The sequence below is a fragment of the Zootoca vivipara genome, chromosome 2, assembly GCF_965207765.1.
Source record: "Zootoca vivipara chromosome 2, rZooViv2.hap1.1, whole genome shotgun sequence".
Classification (NCBI taxonomy): Eukaryota; Metazoa; Chordata; class Lepidosauria; order Squamata; family Lacertidae; genus Zootoca; species Zootoca vivipara.
In genome coordinates, this window is record NC_142584.1 from 38,711,708 (window position 1) to 38,734,764 (window position 23,057).

The 23,057-nt window shown below is 41.9% G+C and overlaps 1 protein-coding gene across 3 annotated transcripts in view; it reads left to right on the top strand.

Annotated features, from left to right (window-relative positions):
• SHISA6 (shisa family member 6) overlaps nt 1–23,057 on the top strand; it is a 256,361-nt gene that overhangs the window by 50,478 nt on the left and 182,826 nt on the right. For all 3 annotated transcript variants that reach the window (XM_088661671.1, XM_088661673.1, XM_088661672.1), the window contains exon 4: nt 3,993–4,088. In XM_088661671.1, the coding sequence (XP_088517797.1) occupies nt 3,993–4,088 (96 nt within the window). The remainder of the gene's footprint in view (nt 1–3,992; nt 4,089–23,057) is intronic.

A 23,057-nucleotide genomic window follows, 5' to 3' on the forward strand; every position in this document is an offset into this window, starting at 1 on the left:
TACACTCCCCATGTGTAGCAAAGGCAAAGCAGAAAAAGATGTTAAAGCTGACGGGGAAATAAAGTCCCTGCAGGAAAGGATGTTGCAGCATCCAGCCCTCTCTAGGCAGATCATTTTCCTCAAGTTGAGGTCATCCTTGGTAGTCAGCCGTGATAACAGTTTCTGCCTCTGAGCCCCTCTGCACTTGAAATGCCCTTCCTTAGCCCTGGGGGGTTCATTTACCATAGGCTGTGAGCTGCAGCTGTCTCTCTACAATCTCTAAGGTGGCTACGCTTGATTGACAGTATAAATAGATGTTCCTTCCCTTCCTGGGGCATGCAGAGAACCCACACCTTCTTAGGACTGCTTGTTTGTGCTGTTTGTCTCACAAGTCACTGAAATTATCCAAACAATGGGAAACAGGGGTGGGGGTGGGGAAAACACCATCAGCTGAGCAGGCAGCTGAAAGCACAGGGCATCTCCTTTCTTCCCCTAAGGTGACATTTTGTGGTAAACTCAAATTCAAGTCCTTCATAGGTACCCGTGCAATAGCAGAGATCTGCCTTGGAATTTTAGTACCCACAGAGAGTTCACTGTTTTATAACCTGTGTTTAGGAATAACATTTCTGAAAGGTGGATGACAAGAGCTTAGTTCAGCTCTAATAATCCCATTATTCTCGAGCTGGGAATATAAATGACATTTGCAACCATGGTTGTTCCTCTTGCAATATACTTAGGGTGTGTTTGCAGTGGAGTGTTTCCCTTTTGAGCTGAATGCCCTGAAGAGCTTGGCTTTTGTTGAGCGGTGAGCAAAATATACATCCATTTGAGGGTTTGTCTGGCCTCAGATGGGGAGGGAGTCATTTTCCTCTGCGATTTAATTCCGTCTCTTGAAGGATAGCAGAAAGATGTGTGTGGTAACCTCTTCTTTTCCCAGTGTGGCAAAGCTGTCTTCTTATTTATTTATTTATTTGCCTTTTGAAATGAAAGACAGAGAGAACGGAATTGATCTCAGGAGAACCAACCATAGCAATTGCGAGCCAGCCCAGTTGTGAGTAATAGGATAGACCCAGGAGATGCAACCTCAGTCAAGTAGCACTGTAGAAAACCACTTTGCTCTCTATAGGCACGTTAAAAGAGCTGGGCAGCTACTCTAAGTTGGAAGAAGAACGTGCCAGTCCATTTAAAAACAATAACATATAACTTTCATTGCAGGGCAGCCGTGCATGCTCTATAGTTAAAGCTGGAAGTTTCCTTAAGGAGTTGATTTTTTTAAAAAAAAAAAAAGTCTCAATATTCACATTCTAAGAATCCACATGCTGAAACCAGTGGCCACTTGTCCATAGAAGATAGCGGAATATCGTCACCTCAACCTCCCTATCAGAGTGTGCATGAACTAACATACATGGATGTGCATGTGCAAATGAGAATGTGTGAGAGGTGGGAAGAGAGAGAATGGTGTATCCTTCTAAAACATCCATGGGAAGTCACAGCAGGCTACAAAGAACATCCATGCAAAGAGAATGGGCTTGGAGGAGAAGGCATGTGGGAAGAGCTTTAATTTAAAATGAAACGCAATGGAAGCCTTGCCCATGTCTGGATTTTCATTTTTTCATATGATCACTTCCTCTGCTTCTGCCCCTTGGATCCCTTTGTCTATCACAACATGGCCAGAGGCAGAGAGCAGCAGAAGCTATTAACTGCCAATCTACCATGGGTTTTTTTTTAACCCTATAAAATACCTGCTGCATTTGGCCCTCTGGTGCCCCTCCCAGCCCTTCAAAGTAAGTGCTCATGTACCAAAGCTTTACAATGAAAAGAATGGTAATTGAGGATTAGGTAGAGAGGGATATATAATAATTGTTGGAGCATATCCTCATATGACGCTTCTAAAGGAATATGATTTCGGCTAGAATGCATGTAACAAATGATGTTTCACAATGACCCTTTCCTGAGACTCGCAGGTGGGCAAAGGGATTTGGGGAACCAACTGATTTATTTCCGGCATATCTTTGCTCAGTTCTTCTGTTTGACCTCCAATCTACCTGGTTGTTTGGGGATGGCTGCAGTTGCAGGGGTTGGGGAGGGGAGCAACAAAATAGAAGCCACAGTATTTTCTCGAAATACAAGCTCGCTGTAGTACTTGTCATTTATTCCCACTCCCAATATTATTTCATTTAGTCAATTAGTAATTTAGAAAGGTTCATAAACCTGTTAATCAAAAAGCTCTTTAAGTGGTGTGCATAATGAAATTGTAAACAATATGCAGCTGAAATTCAGATAACAAATACAGTATACATAAAATAATTATTATTAAAATGCAGATAAAATCATTAAAACATTTTAAACAAATATAGGTAATTAAATTATATGCCTGGGTAGCCTTGCTGATAGATTTTGGCTCACTCATTCGGGTATCCACACCACTCCCATCTGGAGTGTGGCATCCAGAACAGTGGTTAGGATATGGTGATCCCTGAACCAAATCTGTTCCTCCAGTGGTCTACTTCTCCCATCATTTATAGCCAAAGCGTAAAACAAAGGCATGGGCATAATCATGACTGCAGTTATGGGCTTCCACCCCACCTCCTTCTGAGTATGGGCGCTCTGTTAAAACTTGTTTACTGGGGTTCTAGGATCTATATACCATATCTGCTTCAAGGAACACAATAGAGGAAGTGCCCAGGAAAGGGAAAGTGGTGTTTCTTAAAGAGAGCATTTCAGCTCAGTCAATAAACCACAAAAGATGTGACTCTTCTGGTGTCAGGATTCAACATGAGGGTTGCCCACAATGCAGCATCAATCGAAAACAGCCTTCACCCAACTAGAATATGTTTTGAACTTAGAACCATTGGCCATGCTGCCGGATGGGAGTTGGAGCTCCCCTAGCCTTAACTTGCAGCTCCCCCAGCCTCAACACCATTTTGTCCTACACACCCAACCCAGGGAGAGCACCACTGCTATGTTTCTAGAACACATCTGAGCCAGGAGAGGCTGTGTGCAAGTAGAACCAGTGCCTCAAAGCAGTACAGGACTGAAGCTGAATCCTGCTAAGACAGTGAGACGTTGTGAGAGTGAGTGCTTCCCAGCTCTGAGAATTGGGAACTTGTCCCTCTGAAGGAACAGGTACATAGTTTAGGAGTGCTCTTGGAACAGGGTGGGCTCCGTGGCAAAGAGCACTTTTTACCAGCTTTGACTGGTGCATTACCTGGACAAAGATAGCTTGGCCATTGTGACTCATGCACTTGCAAGCTCATATTTGGACTCTGCAATGCATACTATTAGTGCAGCATGGATTGCTCAGTTGGTTAGAGCGTGTTGCTGATGACGCCAAGGTTGCAGGTTCAATCCCTGTATGGGGCAGCTGCATATTCCTGCATTGCAGGGGGTTGGACTAGATGATCCTCAGGGTCCCTTCCAACTCTGCAATTCTGTTATCTATTTGGCACTTCTTTTGTGGTTAGTCTCTAGAGGCTGCAGCTGGTGCAGGATTCTACAACCTACATAGTGCTTTGCCAGTGCTAAGGGATCTGCTGTGGCATAAAGCCAGTTTTAAGGTCTTATTACTTACACATAAAGCCCTAAACAACTCTGGACCAGATTAAGGCTGAAACCAGGTTAGCCATACCACAGTCTGATGATTGTGAGCTTGTGGCTTTTTCACTAGTAGCACCATTGTTGTGGTGCACTCACTGGTGAAATGCAAGAGGTCCAGTTTAACTGGCTTTTGAAGACATACCTGTTTACATACAGGCATTCCCTCAATCTCTTGACCCAGTTGCCCTGTTTTAATTGATGTGGGTTTAATGGGATAATTTTACTGTATATTTTTAATAATGGTTGTTTATGTTTTAATGGGATAGTTTTATTGTGTATTTTAACTCTGCATTCTTTGTTATAATGTGTTTTAACAATGTTGTTTAGAAGCTATCTGTGCATTAAGTGGAATAAAAATTAACAAATAAAAAAATGGATTGTAATGTGACATGCTGTTTCTCATCTTTCCTTGACAGGTCACTATGGAAAGGATATTTATCGAAGCGGAGGTCCAGATTTCCATAATTTCATCTCCTCTGGGTTTGTCACGTTAGGAAGAGGACACAGCAAGGGTACAGTGGAAACCATTTTTTGCTAAATAGAAAAGATGAGGTTGAGTCAGTCTCTCTCTTGGAAGTTGGTTTGTGTATGATTCCAGATAACAGTAAGAGTGTGGAAGATCATTGGTTTATGCTGGAACATGGAGTTACAAGTTCAAAAAACTGCCATTAGTGGGCTCTTAAAACCTGTAGAGAGACATGTGGCATTTTGGGTCTGGGAGAGGTATAGACTGGCAGACAGACACGAGCTGTTTGCAGACTGCTGTTTGCGGTCCGACAGGATAAATTGCTCTGTGTTTTCCTGTGTAAATGGATGCAAAATGCCTTCCTTGCCACCATTTCCCAAGAAAACAGAAGGGAGTGTAATGCCACCATAGCCATGGGATAGAAAAGTGGCACCTGCTCCCATAAAAGCAGAGTATACTCCACTTATACTGTACATGTGTACCACATGGGAAAAAATGTTTAGAGCAGATTAAGCTAATGGTTTGGTACAGATGCAAATAATTATGAGCAAATCTAACAGAAATGCCTCATGCACAAACCCCACTGAAATTTCATAATAGGGAAAAGGTTTTACAGCTCCCACAGCTATACTACACAAGCATATGCATTCTTATACTTGCCGAAGGTTATCTTGCAATTCTTCCAAGGCCATCTAGCTAAAGTTGGAGGGATGGGGATGGGGGTGTCCTTATTCCTTTTATACAGATCAATGGGGAGTGTTTTGATGTTGGACTAGGGGCTTCCCTTGTCTAGCAGCCTTGGGAGCTTTGTTTTGTTTTGCCTTGCTCTGCTTTGCTGTCCTCTTGAACACACCACTGGGCTCTCATGCACCTGTCCGTTAGAGATGTTTGCTTTGGCAGTGCCTTCTGTGGTTCACTTGCTCTTTGCTTGTACATGGTGGAACCTGGACTGCACAAACTGGTCTTTAGAGTGCCCATGGATTCATGGTCCAGTCGGGATTCATGGATCAATCCCAAAGCAGATCACTGGACTACATGGCCTTTGTTCTCCTCTACTTCTTGTCCCCTACACTTTCAGTGGGATTTCTGCATGAGGTGCTCCTTGTAGATTGTGCTATAAGGTTGCTGCTCATATTATTCACTACATCTATTGAATGTGCATCAGCATATTCAGTATAACAGGAGTGCACTGTATTCAGATATATTTTCCCCAATATTGTAAGTATTTTATAAAGTGATTTCCTTAAGGGTCATATATTTTTGTGTGTCTACCTAATCTGTGAGAGATATAAAGATAGATAGATATATATAATATACACACATATATAATATGCTATACAAATAAGAAAACATGTCAGTATCCATATTCTGCAATATGTATGTTCTGTGTAACATTATATGTATATTCAGTACAATCCTGAGTGTGCTGATGTGGTGATGTCAAATAGCAAATTATACATGCCATACGTAGCATCTAGCTGATGCTCACAGCTGACGTTCAGGAACTTGTTGTTACCCGGACCTTGATGACTTGTCTTTTAATCACTCTGTTGCCCATTCGGGTGGGTTTTCCATTCAAAATAGTGTGAATTATTATTTTTAACTTTCTTGTGCACATTCTGTTGCCTTCGGATTGTTGAAGAGTGAGTTAGCCTCCTCGAAAGACTTGAGGGGAGAGAGGGGCAGCCTAGTCTGTGCTGGGCCACTCCCTGGTTCTAAGACACAGCTTCTAGGCTCACTGACCACCAAGTCTCTTCCAGGGTCCACCTCACTCTGTGGCACATTAGCACATTGATGGTGGTCTGTACTGCTGGGCAGGCACAAGCCACATTGATAACCCAACATTGTTTCCTGCTGATTCACTGTGAGATTGTTGTACGTTTATATTATAGATGTATATGGATATATTATTTCTACAGAAACAATGTACTGTATGTGGAAACATGCTGTTTCATATATATCCATCCTTGTTGCTGTTGTTGTTCCCATGGATGCTCACCATTCACAAGTTGTTAAAAAGAAAAAGAAAAAACACCTTTATTTTCCTGACATCTCTTGCTGTTTAACTCAATGGAAGAAAATCTTTCTCTACAAGTGTCATCCAAAAGCAGTATGAGTTCTGTGGAACTGTCACAGAAGAACCAATATATGTGTGTATTGTCTGTGTTTTGTGTATTCAAATAAAGTTTACTGAGGTGGAGGCAGAGCCCATAGGATTATGCTCTCCCTTTGGGCAGGATGGTATGCAGAAGCGCAGCACAAAATTGAGAGGAAAGCGAACACCACATATGAACCAGGAACTAACCTTCAGAAAAGGGACTTATGTAAACTTTCTGTGAGCATGCCCTTTCAAGGATTTCATTGGGTGGGAGACAGGTCAGACAGGAATGGAAAGCACAAAGCACTGAGTTGAAGGTAATAGCCACTGGGATCTATAGAGAGATTCCCAGAAGCATCTCTTCCTATGTCCCAGGCTTTTCCATTTATTTCTGACTGGCTACATATTATTGTCATTTCCACTACTCCAGAGGAAGTTATGGGGGATTTTTGCTTAGATATGCAGGCCTGGTTTGACAGGGCAGGAAGGCAGAGGGGAGAAAATGGAGCATAAAATTGATAAGTGATAGCGGCCATGTGCAAGGCAGGAAAGTGGTGAATGAGCTTTTGCTATCTAGCTTTATCCAGTTTTGCCAACTCTCACTGTTTAATTAGGAGCCTTACTAGAATTGATTTCCCCCCAAAGAATGCTGAATCTTCTGCAGTAATGTAATCAATTACAACTATTCTTTATTTTCAAACCTTATTATTATTTTCAAACCTTATTTTAGAAAAGCAACTTTCAGGTTTTCCTGGCCAGTGAAGGCGGCTTGAAAAAATATTGTGCATGGATGCTTAAATAAAAGGAGCTGGGTTTATTTATTTTAATACACTCCCCAATCTTAAATGTGTTTACTCTGAAGCAGGCTCTACTGAAATGAATGGGACTTATCTTCCAAATAAGTGTCTTTCAGATTGTAGCCAATAGCTGTGCCTTCACTATTTTGAAAGCCAGGTTCATATATTTGATCTGTTTGAGACTTGGCAAAGCTCTTTGCATAGTTGTGCCTTAGTGTGTGGCAGCTTTTCATCCTGTGTCCAGTTGGTTTGGTCTTTTTTGATTTATGGGAGGTTAATTATTTTGAATGTTTACAAGTGGACTAGCTGTGTCCTTTGCCTGATCCAGCCATGGCATTTCTTATGTACTCAGCAATACTTAAATGTGTGTAAAAAAAATTCTTAAAAAAAACCTTTTGCAAGTGAAGTTGCACTGGTGGGTTTAAGGAATGCATGTCTTCTTAACCCATTAATGAATACTGCTATTTGCATGCAAGAGCCATAACTGTATGTATACATGTTCCCACTAATCTGACCCATCACCGCTTTAGATGCTGTAATTGCAGGCACGTCTCTTGGCATATATATATATGGACCAAAACTGTTGTACCAGCTGTAATATCTCAGTAAGTTTACTTGTAAACAGAGATGGTTCTGTCTAACCCAGCTTAATTGTAGCTTCATGAAATAAGCTACTATCATTGCAATTCCCTGATATAACTCCCCCTGAAAAATTGCATCTTCATGTTATGGCTTTATTACTGGTGGCTTTACTTCGCATCAGTGTATTGTGTTTAGTACTGTGTTAATTGGAACTGTTTGTGATCTTGTGTTGGTTTTTCTATGCACTAGGATACATGTGCTCTCCCTCCCCGCTTCCAGGCTGTTCTTTGTGGTGTGGTTGTGCTGCAAGGACTAAGTATCAATTCAGTGGGAGATTGTTTGGGGATGGAAGCATAGGTACATGATATGCTATATAATACCATTGAATACCAAATAGGTGAATTGAGGTTTTTGACATTCCACAGATTCCTAGGCTTTGGTGATTTATTTTTCTGGTATATGACACTCGGCTGGATGAGTCATCTGAGCCTCACATTTTCAGTTTATAAAATAGTGGGTGATCATATTCTCCAAACTATGGGATGGGAATGTGCTCTTGTTTCAGCATAATCAACGAGAGCTCTCTGACCGTAGGCATACTCATGATGCAGGAGCTCCCTGTGCCAGGATCTTCCTCACAAATGCTTCACACATTGTTCCGTTGCTTTGTTAAGTTTGCTTGCACTGCTTTCATTCCAATGAGAATGCGCAGTACAAAATAACATCCACTTCAGGGAGTTTAGCCTGCTTTTGCCAGATACTCACCATTTATGTATCAAGGAAAAATAGGCACACTCTAAGCGGTTAATTCACATGGCAGTTGTCTGTGCAGATGTATAATCCATTTTTCTCAGTCTACAAGCAGAGCCACCTTCTTTCTAATTATCAGGCACAGTTCTGACATAACTGCAATGTTTCCCACTATGTGAACAAGCCTGCCCTCAGGCTCATAGACCCACCTCCCCTCTCACATGCTACAGGAGGGGAGAGAAAGCTGCTTCTTTTGCTTTTAAGCAAATCATAGTTCCCTGTGATGCAACCATGATTTCAAAGGTGGAATTGACGTCTGGGGGCGGTGCTCTGTCCTGGATCTTACGCAAGTCAATTGAAAAATTGTTGGGGTTTTTTTTTTTGGCATTTTTGTAAAATAAGAGAGAGAGAGCTCAACCACTTTGGGGTTTGATCGGAGAGCAAGCCAGGATCTGAAGCCATGGTTCTGATAGTAGCTTTGTTCTCACTTACCATATTTTAAGCAAACCAAAGTTGGGTTGAGTTTCTGGAATGACAAACTGAGTATGTATACCAGGCCTGCACGTTTGTGATGTACTAAAGTTGGACACAGCCCACCAGTGATATACTGTGGTCTGCTTTGGGTATTTGACAATCTCCTGGATTTTGCAGTACCTGGATAATAGGGTGGCAGGGACCAGGTCATTTATTGAGCCCTGTTGGAGTGTTTTAGGTGAATGATGGGAATGTTTGGCTTGGTGGGTCACAAAACATGCAGGTCTGGGTAACAGCTATGTACACGCATAAGCACAAAAATGGTCTAAAATAACTGTAAACTCTCCCCCCCCCCAGAAGATTGCTTCTTCCCATTCCTTTCTTCTTCTTAACAAAACCATGGATGCAGGTGTTCTTTTTGCCAAGCTACCCTTGGACAATCTTTGCAGGATTTCTGCTATTAAGTAACAAAACAAAACAAAAACCCCAAACTAGCATGGCTTATTATTGACAGCAGGAATTGTTCAGGTTTTGCATTTCCTTGCTCCTTTTCATTTAAATTGTGTTAGCCTCATTCCGTAACTCTGCACAATGCAATTTGTTTTGGCCATTGAGTTTCTCTGTTTTTGAAGAATCAGATAAAGTGCACAATATATAGCCAATGTGTTTTCCTGGTGATTCATGAAACCAAATGAAGGAGTTTATCCCCATTGGAATACTGTCAGTTAAGACTCTTAAGTGCTCACCCACATTTCTGCTTGTCCCCTGCTTTCTAGGTATTGGTGCAAGCAGTTTTGCATTTCCCCCACCGGTTTCCTTGGAAAACACTTTGCCACTGAATCAGAGTAAACAACAATCTGCAGAAAAGTTTTTAATGTTTGATGTTTTATTGTATTTTTAATATTTTGTCGGAAGCTGCCCAGAGTGGCTAGGGAAACCCAGCCAGATGGGCAGGGTAATAATAATAATAATAATAATAATAATAATAATAATAATAATATGGTCTAATTCAGCTGTAAACTGTAGGTTTTCCTGGAGGAAAGTGGGGCAAATGAGGTGTGGGCAAGCACTCAGAAAACCACTTCCGCATTTCACGGAGGTGGTGTTGTGGGCGTGGCCCGACTCAACCATCGCGAGGGGGCTGGTAGCTCAGCCCTCTCGCGAGACGGGGTTCCCGCCTCCGTCATACCCCGGCCGACCAATAGGGTCATCCGGGAGGCGGGGCCTCCTCACGTTTTAAATTGGGCCGGAGGCGGGAACCCTGCCTTTCTTTAACCCGGCACTCGAAACAAATGTTCCTAAGAAGCAAAGTCCATACTCATCCACACCCTCTCTCCCCAGGCCACACATCTCAACTGGCCTTGCTCCACACCCTCCTTGAGTTTTTTTGTTTGTTTTTTGTTTGGTCTGGCTGGAATATGTCCTTGAAACTCTGATAATGACTCTTGCTTACCTGGATAGAGGACAAAGCAGGCTGTGGAGGTGCATGTGGATGCTAGCCTACAGTACAAAGGTAAAATTTGCATTCATTGCTCCACCTACATATTCCTCTGGCCTTGCCCACCACTGGCATGTGGCCCTCAGAAGGTTGTCCAGAAAGGAATGTGGCCCTCAGGCTGAAAAAGATTTTTCACCCCCACCCCTATTAAAATTTGTAGAAATATACACAATGGGAGGACTTGGATCATATATTATTGTGCTCACAACACTTTCAAATATTGTGGTTTCTTAAGAAATATACTTTGTGAAATGAGGGATATGTATTTCAAATTCTATTTTATATTGCGGGAATATTATATCAGGCTCTGCATCTAAACACAAACAACCCACAAGTTTCTTGCTCTCTCCCTAGGTTGTAGGTTAGTGTAAATGGTGTTAGGAGCACAGGAATCTCACATGAATGGATACAAACATTATACAAGTCCTTAACTATTCAACAGCTAGCATTAGCTAAAGGTAAAGGAACCCTGACAGTTAGGTCCAGTCGTGGATGACTCTGGGGTTGCAGCGCTCATCTCGTTCTATAGGCCGAGGGAGCCAGCGTTTGTCCGCAGACAGCTTCTGGGTCATGTGGCCAGCATGACTATGCCGCTTCTGGCGAACCAGAGCAGTGCACGGAAACGCCGTTTACGTTCATGCCGGAGTGGTACCTATTTATCTACTTGCACTTTGACTTGCTTTCGAACTGCTAGGTGGGCAGGAGCAGGGACCGAACAACGGGAGCTCACCCCATCGTGGGGATTTGAACCGCCGACCTTCTGATCAGCAAGCCCTAGGCTCTGTGGTTTAGACCACAGCTATAAATGAGGCAGCCCCTTTCTACCAGAGCAATCCTGTAACTTCCAGAAGTCAGTTACCTCACTGAGGATGCCTGCCATCTATGAAAAATGAGCAGCGCAATATTATGAGAGAGAAACACAAAGAATAGGAGGGAGTTGGAGCAGGAGACTTGAAAAATATAGAGTATTTTCTGTGTGTTTTGTATTGCATGTGTATATTTTTACTGTACCTAATTGAAACTCTTTCTGTAAACTGTTTTGTGTGTGTTTTGATAGAAAAAAGTGGATGGCGATTAAGTCAAATGAAAGTAAGCAAAGAGAAGACAGGGACATGAAGACAGGTAGATGGGAGATGACAATAGTCGGAAAAATGAGATTACTGTAATAACATGACAATACACATACCCCACATATGGTAATGGCATTTGTTCCAGCACAGCATAAGGAGCACATGTGATGGCATGCAAGTGAAGAGTTGCATTACACATTGCTTTTTAAGCCAAAAAAGGATGTTTACCTACATGCTTGTCTCTGATACACATATCCTATTCGTTTCAAAGTGTAGTGGTTAACCTGATAACTTATCCCACTAAAAACCTACACAAAATTGTAAAAACAGACAGAAAAACTAGAATGTGGGTGAGAGAGTTTTCTTTAGGGTCAGCCTGCAAAGTCCACAAAATCACTCTCCTTTGTCTTTCTTGTTCTCCCATTGTCTCCCTAAGTGCTGTCCAGGGTCCTGATGTCTTCTTCATGTCATCTTCTAGTAATACAAACTTCCCCCCTTTAGATTGCAGTCTCAGTGTTGATTGCTCCTCCGTTGCATACCTGAAATAAAATAAACCAACTAAAAACCACTGTGTAGATATGAATCTGTATAAATGCATGTGTGGCTATGTCCCTCTTTGTGTCCACCCTTACCATCAAGGTTCTGCTCACAGGAATACATGATAGGCTATCACACTTTCAAGGAGTGCAGTTAGGACCCTCATTCACTGTGTCACTCCATCAAACGTCCCTGTGTTCTCAAAATGGTTCATTAAGCACTTCATGTGCTGCCAGTTAGATATAGTTAAGGAAAGCTGGAAGGGGCACATAGTCTCATAGCAGCAGCCAAAGTTCTCCATGAATAAGCAATGCAAAAATTGAGATTTTGGCAAGTACACTCCCAGTTATCATTAACACTTGTTAGCAAGATCACATTGGCATGGGGAGAGCAAATTGCAGTCATCTGCATCCCAATAAATTAGTTTATTGTCACCCAATATAATATCTATTCATTGTGATTGCATGAAGTGTGTGTACCCTGTTTTCTGATTTGTTAATTAATGGAAGATTATCCAGATTCTGCAGCCAATTATATATGCTGCAGACAGAACAGCTAGACTAGGGAAGGGTGATTCACAGTTAGTGAGCATTACCGAAGAATTCCTGCTCTAGTGGAATTCTTATTTATGGTAGCTTATTTGTCTGCACTGTCTCTGGATAACTTGCTTAGTATGGGGCAGCAAAAGGACAACAGGAAGGGAGGTCTGTTTCAGAGACAGGCCAAGGACCCATAAAGATGCTTGAAGCAAGACATGTGCTCATAAGCATAGTATAAGGCATAGAAAGATCTGAAGCAGAAGAGAAGAAACCACCAACTATGTGCCAGCATTATATATTCCATATGCTCAAGAACAACAAACTTGATAAAGGGAAATGCAAAACTGAACTAAACCTAGCATCATAAGCTATCACTGTTGCTATGACTGTATTTTACAGGATAAGTAAAAGAGTAACAAACATGTCACTGTACATATTACACAGATTTTGTTTCACTGAGTGGTCTTTTTCAGATATCCTATCACAAGGCAGAACTGTCATTGTACAGTTAGCAGGTAGTGTTAGAATTTTCTCTGTTTCCCACCATTGCACTATGTAATACCAACTCTGCACTTGGAATTTCTGGGTCTTACCACTTTTTTATTTTTATTTTGAAGTTGGTCCTCTTTAGCAAGTTACTGAAGATGCCAGCAATGAATCTCTGCTAGCACATTCAGCTTTGGCATTGAGGCCAAAGGTAAAATTGCAATGAGTGGCAAGAGATAGGGGAAAGCAGGCACTGGCAATTAGAGTGAAGATTGTAACCTAAAATACTTTACCTGTGCACAGGCAGGATCTGAATTTCCATTGAGTGATCCCAGTAGGCCAAGGAGCTCTGAAGGTGGAGGCAAGGGAGAAGTTGGATTATCAAGGTGTATGGGGAGCACCCATTAATCCTGAAATATAGCAGAGAAGCTAAATGCAGCATTTGCACCTGCCTTTACACAAATATCAAAGATAAATCCACAGTTGCAACTATTATTTTTCAGATGGCAAATTCCACAAAACAGTAGGATACTGTCTAGAGTATAAACATCCAGGTAGGCAGGTAGTATTCTTTCCAGGTTTATTGGCACAAATCTCTCTGAGGCATAATTTCTTCAAGCATGCCAGTACATTAAACCTTTAAATAAAGATTGGTCAAGTACATTGCCACATTCAGCTAGTGTCCTCAAAGCAGCTAATAACATTAATAAACATAGCAGATAAACTAACCCCATTGCAGCAGTGCTCAAGAAGCAAAACAACCAACCCTACCAGCCAATGATTAAATGGCCATGTTTGCACAATAAAATTAGTTTAGATACCTCAATCAAACTGTGGTGATCTCACATAGCAGCATTTGGAGAGAGGAAGACAAAATGGTACATGAAATTCTGTGTCAGCATTGGGATCAGACTGGGGCTATGCCCCCAATTCCAGACCTGGAGGGTGTACTCTATAGCTAAAAGGCCGCAGGTGTCATATGTCTGTTCTGCTCCAGTTCAACATTTGGTGCTTAACAACCTATTGCCTACTCAACAGAGCAATCTTGGAATCTTTGTGAGATTTCAGAATCCCAGTGATGCAGTAACCAGAATGGAGAACTGTGTTATTAGAAAGGGGGAAAGCAGTAATGTACAAGGTCTCCCATAATGTTCTGTATAAATAAATTGTATGTCTTCAGCACTCTGTTGAAACAAATGTTGTACATACAAATGGAGAAGGCATAGATAGGAGGAATGAAAAGGATTGGACACAGTGGGACTTACTTCCAAGCAGAAGTGCCATGAGCTTCCATTGAGACCAAGAGATAAGCTAAATGGGTATTATTAGTTAGTTAGTTAATTATTTAAATTTCTATACCACCCTTCATCCAGGGATTACAGAGTGGTTTGCAATATAAAAACACAAAAATATTTAACATAGTAAACAAAAAACCACCCCACCCCCGCAGTATAAAAGGCCATAGATTATTTAATTAGCCAAAGGTATACAATATGACGAAGTGTTTCAAAGTTACGACTTGAGTAGGAAAAGATGGTTGAGGCCTTTCTTTATCCTTTCGTATAATGAAAGGATCACCAAATATAATAAAGACACTGGTCAGAATGCAACAAAGAAATGTTTGGATTTAAGCTTTTTGAAGTCAACACACTGCATTGGATTGTGGCTCCTCAGTTTAAAAAGAGAGAGAGAGAAATGCTTTTGCATGCATCACACAGCACCCCTTTGAATTATTCTCCCATTACTAAGTCTGGTGGAATATAATATAATTCAGGTGGTGGAGAAGAGATACTCATGGAAGACAATAACCTGAGTTACTGTCATATAGATGAACTGGAGCATGCATACTGATGTTCATGGTATTCTTGTCACCTTAAACTGGTGAGACTGGAGGTGATGGCAAAGAGTGATGTATTCTGGTTATATATGCATCTCTGGTTTGAGATTTAGAGATTATTTTCTTGCTAACTTTAAGTCACTAGTAGAATGATGTGCAAATATCTACTGTATATTCAGAAAGAGAAAGAGTCAGAGACAGGAGTAAGAAACTGTATCAAGTGGGGTATACAGAACCTTTCAAACAAGTTTCTGTAAACATGTTGATTTTTAGGCCACCGGTAAAATGATGTCTCATATAGATAATGCACAAATGTCTATATGCTGGAAGAGAAAGAGACAGTGAGGAATTGTATTGAGTTGGCTAGACAGAACTTCCCAAACAAGAGCCCATAAACTATCATTTCCCCCACTCGTCCTTTTCATCCTTTTATCCCATATATCCTTATACTGAAAAAAGAATAGCGTCAGAGGCAGGCTGATCTTAATGGCATAGGAAATAGATTCAGATTGAACTTAGTTTACATGCCCATCTTATTTAAATAGTTCATGCTGATAAATCAGTATTTGCACCTCCATAAACCACCTTGGGAGATGGGAGTAAACCATCTTTGTCGTAGTCTATAAAGCTATGGTTTATATGGAGGTAACTTGCACTAACTGGTAAACAGTTGTCAAACCCTGAGTGCTCCCTGGAAGGACAGATCGTGAAGCTGAGGCTCCAGTACTTTGGCCACCTCATGAGAAGAGAAGAATCCTTGGAAAAGACCCTGATGTTGGGAAAGATTGAGGGCACTAGGAGAAGGGGACGACAGAGGACAAGATGGTTGGACAGTGTTCTCGAAGCTACGAACATGAGTTTGACCAAACTGCGGGAGGCAGTGGAAGACAGGAGTGCCTGGCGTGCTATGGTCCATGGGGTCACGAAGAGTCGGACACGACTAAACGACTAAACAACAACAACAACTTGCACTAACTGGTAAACAGTTGTCAAACCCAGTAGGCTTGAGAAAAAGCAACTGAGGCTACTGATTGGATTTCTTTTATAGCCATGTGCCACCACTTTGTTGCATACCTGTGTCTTTAAGGCATCCCTTTCCTCCACTTTCTCTGCCAGTGCCTTTATTTTCATCTTAGCAGTTATGTAGCAATCTGTTTCACCCTAATGAATTCCTCTTTCTTTGCCTTGTGTATTATGTCAAAATAAATCACACAACTCAAAAGGAAAATTCAGTCTATTATTGAGTGCCCTTTCCCAGGAAGGATTCTTCCTACTACATAGCTGCCAAGTTTTCCCTTTTCTCGCGAGGAAGCCTATTCAGCATAATAGAAAATCCCTTAAAATAAGGGATAACTTGGCAGCTATGCTTCCTACATGGGCTCTCTATTGTCACTAGGCTTTAATCGTGGGGATTGTGGGCTGCCTCATCACATTGCTTACATGTGTAAAATAAAAAAGGGGGGGGAGGCTGCTTCAACATTCTCTTGGAAAGGGTTTCCTCTTTCAGTATTTATTGATCAGTATTTGGTCATATAAGTACATCTGCTGCTCCTGCTTAGATCTCATTTAGTGCCTTAAAAAATGGTGCTTTACTCACAAAGGATTTTATGAGAAATTCTATATTCTCAAAAGGGGGGGGGGAATCTAATGTCTTTTCCATTGCTTCGTTTGTAATTAATCCAAACTGAACTTCACAAGTAGTAATTCTGGTCCTCCACCCCTGCCTCTTCTTAGATGTCTGCTGTGGCATGTGTCTGAAAAAGTGTTTTTCTTCTTCTTCTTCAGAGATAATGTTTTATTCATATACAGCTTTAAGTCATGTTAATAAAGTAATTGATTAAGCAATTAAACATTCATACAATCAACAGATTAATGTTTAAAATAACAGTTCTATTTTTTAAAGAGAAAATCCACTTTGAGAAGGGGTGTCAAAGTGGTAGTAGGCAGGAGGTGCTGAATAACCCCCCCCCCATCTTCTGAATCCCAAATTGCCCATCCTGAAGTGGCTCTTCTTAAGGGGAGGGGGAGGAAGCAGGCAGCCTTTCTGAATTTGCTGCATATTTTTGTTAGACCTTGATAATCCCAATGAAGTGAGAGGAGACTGGAAATCTTCCAAGCAGCAGCCTCACAGGAATAAACACAGGCAAAATCAAGGGTTTGCTCACTCACTTGCTCGCTATGGTAGCTTCACAGCACAAACTCACAAACAAATCCATGAGCCTGTAATGCTGCCTTCAGTAGTTTTCATGGCTGCTCCAGATATAATTCTTCATCTTAAAGGCACAAGTGAGGAATGTAAATAAAATGCATCAAACATATTGAAAGCATCTATGCAAATCAGGACCAGACACGTTCCCCAGGCAAAGCCAGGTATTTTGCACTCCATTATGCACACAGTTATGATGTCACAGGACTAAGGAAAAGTAACAGTCCTCAGCATTAAACCCAGATAGAGACTAGAGACAATAAGAATATTTACGCCAATGGTGGAACTTCTTAGAAGCTTTCCTGCTAGTCCCCAGAAATATGTTTATGGTTACCACCTGGCAACCATTATCTGCGGACTCCTGCTCAAGGCTCCCATTTTAATGAGTTTTGAAATGTCCTGGAAATGTTATTTTTAAGTGCTGCCAACAGATCATACCTATCTCCATTCATTTTTCCTATGCTGAGCTGGCTCAGCTCTGTAACCCTCTGAACACAAAACATTTTGGGTCCCTACTTATCCTACTTGCTATTTTTTGCATTTGTTCCAGTTTCAACATATTCTTCTCAGATATGAAATAAAAAAATTCCTTCAGTAGCACCTTAAAGACCAACTAAGTTTTTATTTTGGTATGAGCTTTCGTGTGCATGCACACTTCTTCAGATACAGTGAAATGGAAGTTTCCAGGCACTTATGTAGGGAAGGGGTGGGGAGGGGTGGGGATGGGGAGGGGGGATCACTCAGAAGGGTGGTGGAAATGGGTGATTGACTGGCTGATAGCTGTTGATGACCGCAAACGACTGCAAATGGTTTTGCATGAAAAAGCAAGGGTTGAGATGGCTGAAGATCGCTTATCATGTATAATGAGATAAGAACCCGATATCTCTGTTCAAACCAGGTCCCTCCATGGTTTTGAGCTTGGTGATAAGTTGCAATTCAGCAACTTCTCTTTCCAGTCTATTTCTGAAATTCTTTTGTAGTAAGACAGCTACTTTGAGATCTTGTATAGAATGTCCTGGGAGATTGAAGTGTTCTCCTACTGGTTTTTCTGTCTTCTGGTTCCTGATGTCAGATTTATGTCCATTTATCCTTTGGCGTAGGGTTTGGCCTGTTTGTCCAATATAGAGAGCTGAAGGGCACTGTTGGCATTTGATGGCATACACAATGTTAGAGGATGAGCAATTAAATAGTCCTGAGATGGTATGTTGGATGTTGTTGGGGCCAGTAATGGTGTTGTCTGGGTGTATGTGGCAGCAAAGTTGGCATCTGGGTTTATTGCAGGCTCTGGTACCAGTGTCCATGTTAAGTCTGGTGGTTGTATTATTGTGGGTGAGGAGTTGTTTAAGATTGGGTGGCTGTCTGTAGGCAATGAAAGGTCTTCCTCCCAGAGCTTGAGAAAGGGAGCGGTCATTGTCCAGGAGAGGCTGTAGATCTCTGATGATGCGTTGTACTGTTTTAGCTTGGGAGCTGTATGTGATGACTAGTGGTGTTCTGTTATTTTCTTTTTTGGGTCTGTCTTGCAGCAGGTTCTCTCTAGGTATCTGTCTGGCTCTGTTGATCTGTTGTTTAACTTCATCAGGTGGATATTTTAGTTCTAAAAAGGTTTGCTGTAGATCTCTTAGGTGAGATTCTCTGTCTGTAGAGTTGGAACAGATGCGGTTGTAACGTAAGGCCTGGCTGTATACGATGGATTGTTTGGTATGTTTGGGATGGTAGCTAGAAGCATGTAGATATGTTTGTCGGTCAGTTGGTTTTCTGTATAAGGTGGTGTCTATACGTCCATCCTGTATTTTTATAGTAGTGTCCAAAAATTGTATCCTGTTCTCAGATATGAATGACCAAAACTGGACACTTGTTTCAAGCAATGCATTATCTGAGCTTAGTATTGGAAATGCATGCCCTTATAAATCTGAATGCTGATCATCTAGCAAGTCAAGGGTCTCTTCAGCCGCTTATAGTTATTTTATGGCCAGGATCCCATCTCCAGATGCTCCACCTCACTTGTCATTTCCTGTTGACCACAACATTATGTATTTCCCAAATGCATAACTATATAACTTTGTAAACTTTGGGAGAAATTCAACATCACGCTTAAGTGATTGTTCCATTAGGGAAGCATTTGACTTCACTGTTCTGGGCATTTGCCTGAGCTCCCCAGAGTCAATTTTAGTGGGTGCTGGGGAAGAAGGGTGGGGAAGCTGTGTTTTATATTGTAAAAATACCAAGATGGATCACACTGAGGGTATGGACTCCACTCTTCAAATAAAGGGTAAAAGGATAGTGGAATATTCCTGCCTCTCCCCCTCTCCAAAAGAAAAGTTCACAGGCTAATAATCTCTTTAAGTTAGTGGTACAACAATGGAAGCTGCCTTGTTTTATAGGAAGTGAATAAAGATGCATGGCTCAGTTAGTTCATTTTACCTCACTAGTACTCTGGCTGCAGACCACAATCTGTCAACTGGAATATGGGGCTTCCATATATGTTGTCCAGCTGAATGGCCTTGTTCACCATGGAATTCTTTTTTTTTAATTTCCCTTGCAGTATTTTGCTGCATATAGCTATTACATCTCATGTGTCTTCAATGATGTTGTGAAATAAGTGGTCTGCTTCAGCCACATGCAGTCACATGGGAAAGTTGGAAATAATTTGTCAAATCTTGTGCTGTTTGACTCTTGGCCTGCCGTCATCACATAAACAACTCAGTTTCTCAGGCTGTGAGCGTGTGAACATTTGACACCTTCCATGGCACATTCAAGTTGCCCAGTTTATCAATTATCAGTTTCAAGAGCTGAGATCAGACACCTGTGTTTCTGAAGCTGAACACTGGCTAGTTTCCCCAGGTCATTTTGTACCTACAGAGTTGGTTGAGGAAGCATGTCTCTTAGCAGTTTCTATAACAGCTACCTATTACTCACTTGTGCAGTTTTGAAACACCAATCAGATAATTCACAGGTCCCTGAGGACAGTGTAACACAAATCTTCAGGGAGTAGGTGAGGGAGGCAGCTGTCTTGTTTGGAGTATTCACAACTTTTTAGTGCTTTTCAGGGATGTTTCTTATTTTATTTTTAAAATCCTCTTCCTCTGCATTGAGACAGATTTTTCTGCTGGGATGTCCAAGTGACAATCACAATATTCATCCTCCTCTGGGTTACAAGGGGAATGTATCAAGTCAGATAAAGGGAAAAGCCTTGATGGTCATTTTGTCCAACCTTTCTGTTATGTTAGGGCTGATTTCAGCAGTCAAATGTTCAGACATGTTCCAGGTTTTATGGAAGCTTCAGGTTTCCTGTTTCTAGGGAACCATCTTCCGTCCTACAATATTTTTGCTTAATCTTGTGTGAGGTTCCATTCCTTTTTAAAAACAAAAACAAAAAACAAACTGATTTCCTTCCAATACATTTTCTGCTCCTCCGATATTCAATGATATTGTGGGTATCACCTTCTGTTAGTGATTGAGTTTTAACCAAGAAGCTTTTACTGGCAAAGAAAAGAAATTGCTCAGCATTGGTACTTTCTAGTGATATTGTAATCTGCATATACTTATATCTGGTAACATGCTGACGTGAAGTTGGACGCACCTCTTCAGTGGCATAGTTAATGCGAAAGCGATGGGGACTTACTTGGTATTAGTGTGGATAAAAATATGTTCCTGTTAGCTTCCCTGGTGCCATGGAGGATCCCATTGCAGAACATGCTACAATTATTCCAATCTCTGATCAGGGACATGAGGAATCATCATGCTTTTTTTCTTTCTGGTGGCACCCATGCTTGTCCCAAGATACAAGGCGGAGCCCCATCAATTTCCAGTGACTAAGGACATGACAAGCCTAGAGATGTAGAGCTTATGGTACAATTAAGTAGTATTTGCTCCATCAGGGTGACAGTGATGAATCACAAGATTGCCAGCCTTCTCCATATGTTTCCATTCCTTCTCATCAAGCACAGTTTATACCAACTTTCCTGGGTCTTGCTGTGGTGGGAGATCTTTTCTACTCCTTTAGGCTTCCTGCACACTTGTGAATCTTGGGCCTCCATGAATAGAAAATGTTTCCTGCTGCAGAAGTTATTCTAGGGCAGGCATCCCCAAACTTTGGCCCTCCAGATGTTTTGGACTACAATTCCCATCATCCCTGACCACTGGTCCTGTTAGCTAGGGATCATGGGAGTTGTAGGCCAAAACATCTGGAGGGCCGCAGTTTGGGGATGCCTATTCTAGGGGAAGCTGGCACAAGCTGCCCAAAAATGGAAGTGGGGCTAATGGCCCTGCAGCCCTTTACTACTTACATTGCTGCTTTATAGTTTGAATGCTGGAAGATGGCTTATGCTTCCTTCAGCACAAGATTGGCTTATCCCTATCTGACTTTCTGAGCAACAATGCAGGGAAGTTAAGGCATGATATTACAAGCATTTTTACACTTTCTATTTATGTAATGAATGCTAGCTGTGGTAGAGATAGTCTAGGGGTCAGCAACAAGCGGCCCCTGGGGGTTGTTTAACCGGCCCCCAAACTGCCCCCGAACCAAGCCGCCTGCTCGGCAAGTCCCTGTGTGCTGCACTAAACCGGCGTGGCGCAGGGGTTCACTTCTGCGGCTCCAGAAATTGCGTCTGTGCAGACGCAGATGCCAGAAATCGCAGGGACGTGTGCAAGTGATCCGGCCCATGGAGGGATCTCCGCAGGAGTGAACAGGCCCAGGCATGGTAAACCTTGCCGACCCCTGAGCTAGACTTTGAATGGAGCTAACTCTTCATGGAATAGTCATAGGGCTGGAAGGGACTAGAAAATCATGAAGTCCAACCCTTGCCACATACTAATACCCTTCATACATCACCAACCCCCCAGATTAAGTCATATCATCTGAACTGCAATGAGCCACAATAAAATCCCTGTCTTACTGGTGGCAATGACCACTTTATATAGTGCGGAGAGAATACTCATATAGCCAACAGTGCCACTGTGTGTCAATGCACACATGATGTTTGCCTCACCAAGAAGAGCATCACCTAGATGTACAGCCTTAGAGCAGCGAAGTAAAAGCCAAGAAGGTGGCTACCAAAAGACTGAAATGACTAGTCTGTTGGGTTTTTCAATTGGCAATCTTCCTTGTAGCATTGCAAACCATGTTTTATCACATCCATTTCAGTGGCTGAGATGGGAGGAGATGCTCCTGTTGCACACATTTTTGCCTCACAGTCTGCAGCAAGCAGAAGCAGGAGGCTTTGGAGTCGAAGTATCAGCTAATGTCAATCATAAGGAGGACAAAGGTGGCGAGTGCAGAGGTACTTCTCCCTAGTTGCACAGTTACTGCAGGGCCTTCCAGATACCTTCAGGGCAGCTAGAAGCAACATTGACACACAAGGGCCTTCATTGTTCAGTATCAATTTAAGTTTTAAATGTAGGCCACTAACATTTACACCAAGCCTGATCACTTAGCCATGTTCTCTTCATATGGCCTTGCTCCCGATGAGCAGGAAGCACAGTCCCAGAGGTATGGATTTCCCACCAATCCTTATCACGATGCACAGAGGCCAACAGAATGATTCTAAACCCCTGTCCATTTCAGAAACAAGCCTTCTATTTTAGAAGGTGAGTGAGTCAAAGGTTGTCACTCTTCCATCCACATAGATGGCATCTCCAGAGGAATGGCAGCTTGAAACAGAAAGCTGCTTCACCCCTCCTGCCAAACTCTTCTTGTGCAATCCTGTTCCTAGTTGCCATTGCAAGAAAACCTATGATGTCTAGTCCAAAGAACATGGCAAAGTCGGGGAACAAATCCCTGCAATACAAGAGTCTTTGCTACCAGACAAACATAACTTAGGAGCATGGTTTCTTTAAACTGTTTCTGAAGTTTAAAGATAGGCCCTTGAGGAAAGCCTTATCCAGCTACATTGTAGGTGGCAGACAGATGGGTTGTGTGATGCAGCAGAACTTTCAAGGAACAAATTACATACTATATGTTTATGGGATAACAGCAGAACAGTTTCTGGTGATAGGAGGGGTCCCCACAAAACGTGATAAAAGTTCAAGTCCTCTTGCATATTGTCTTGCATAAGCTAAATGTTCCTAGTCCCTTTGTCCTTTCCTTATAAGTTCATGCATTCTAAATTATTCAACATCTTCACAGCTGCTTTCAGAATCCTT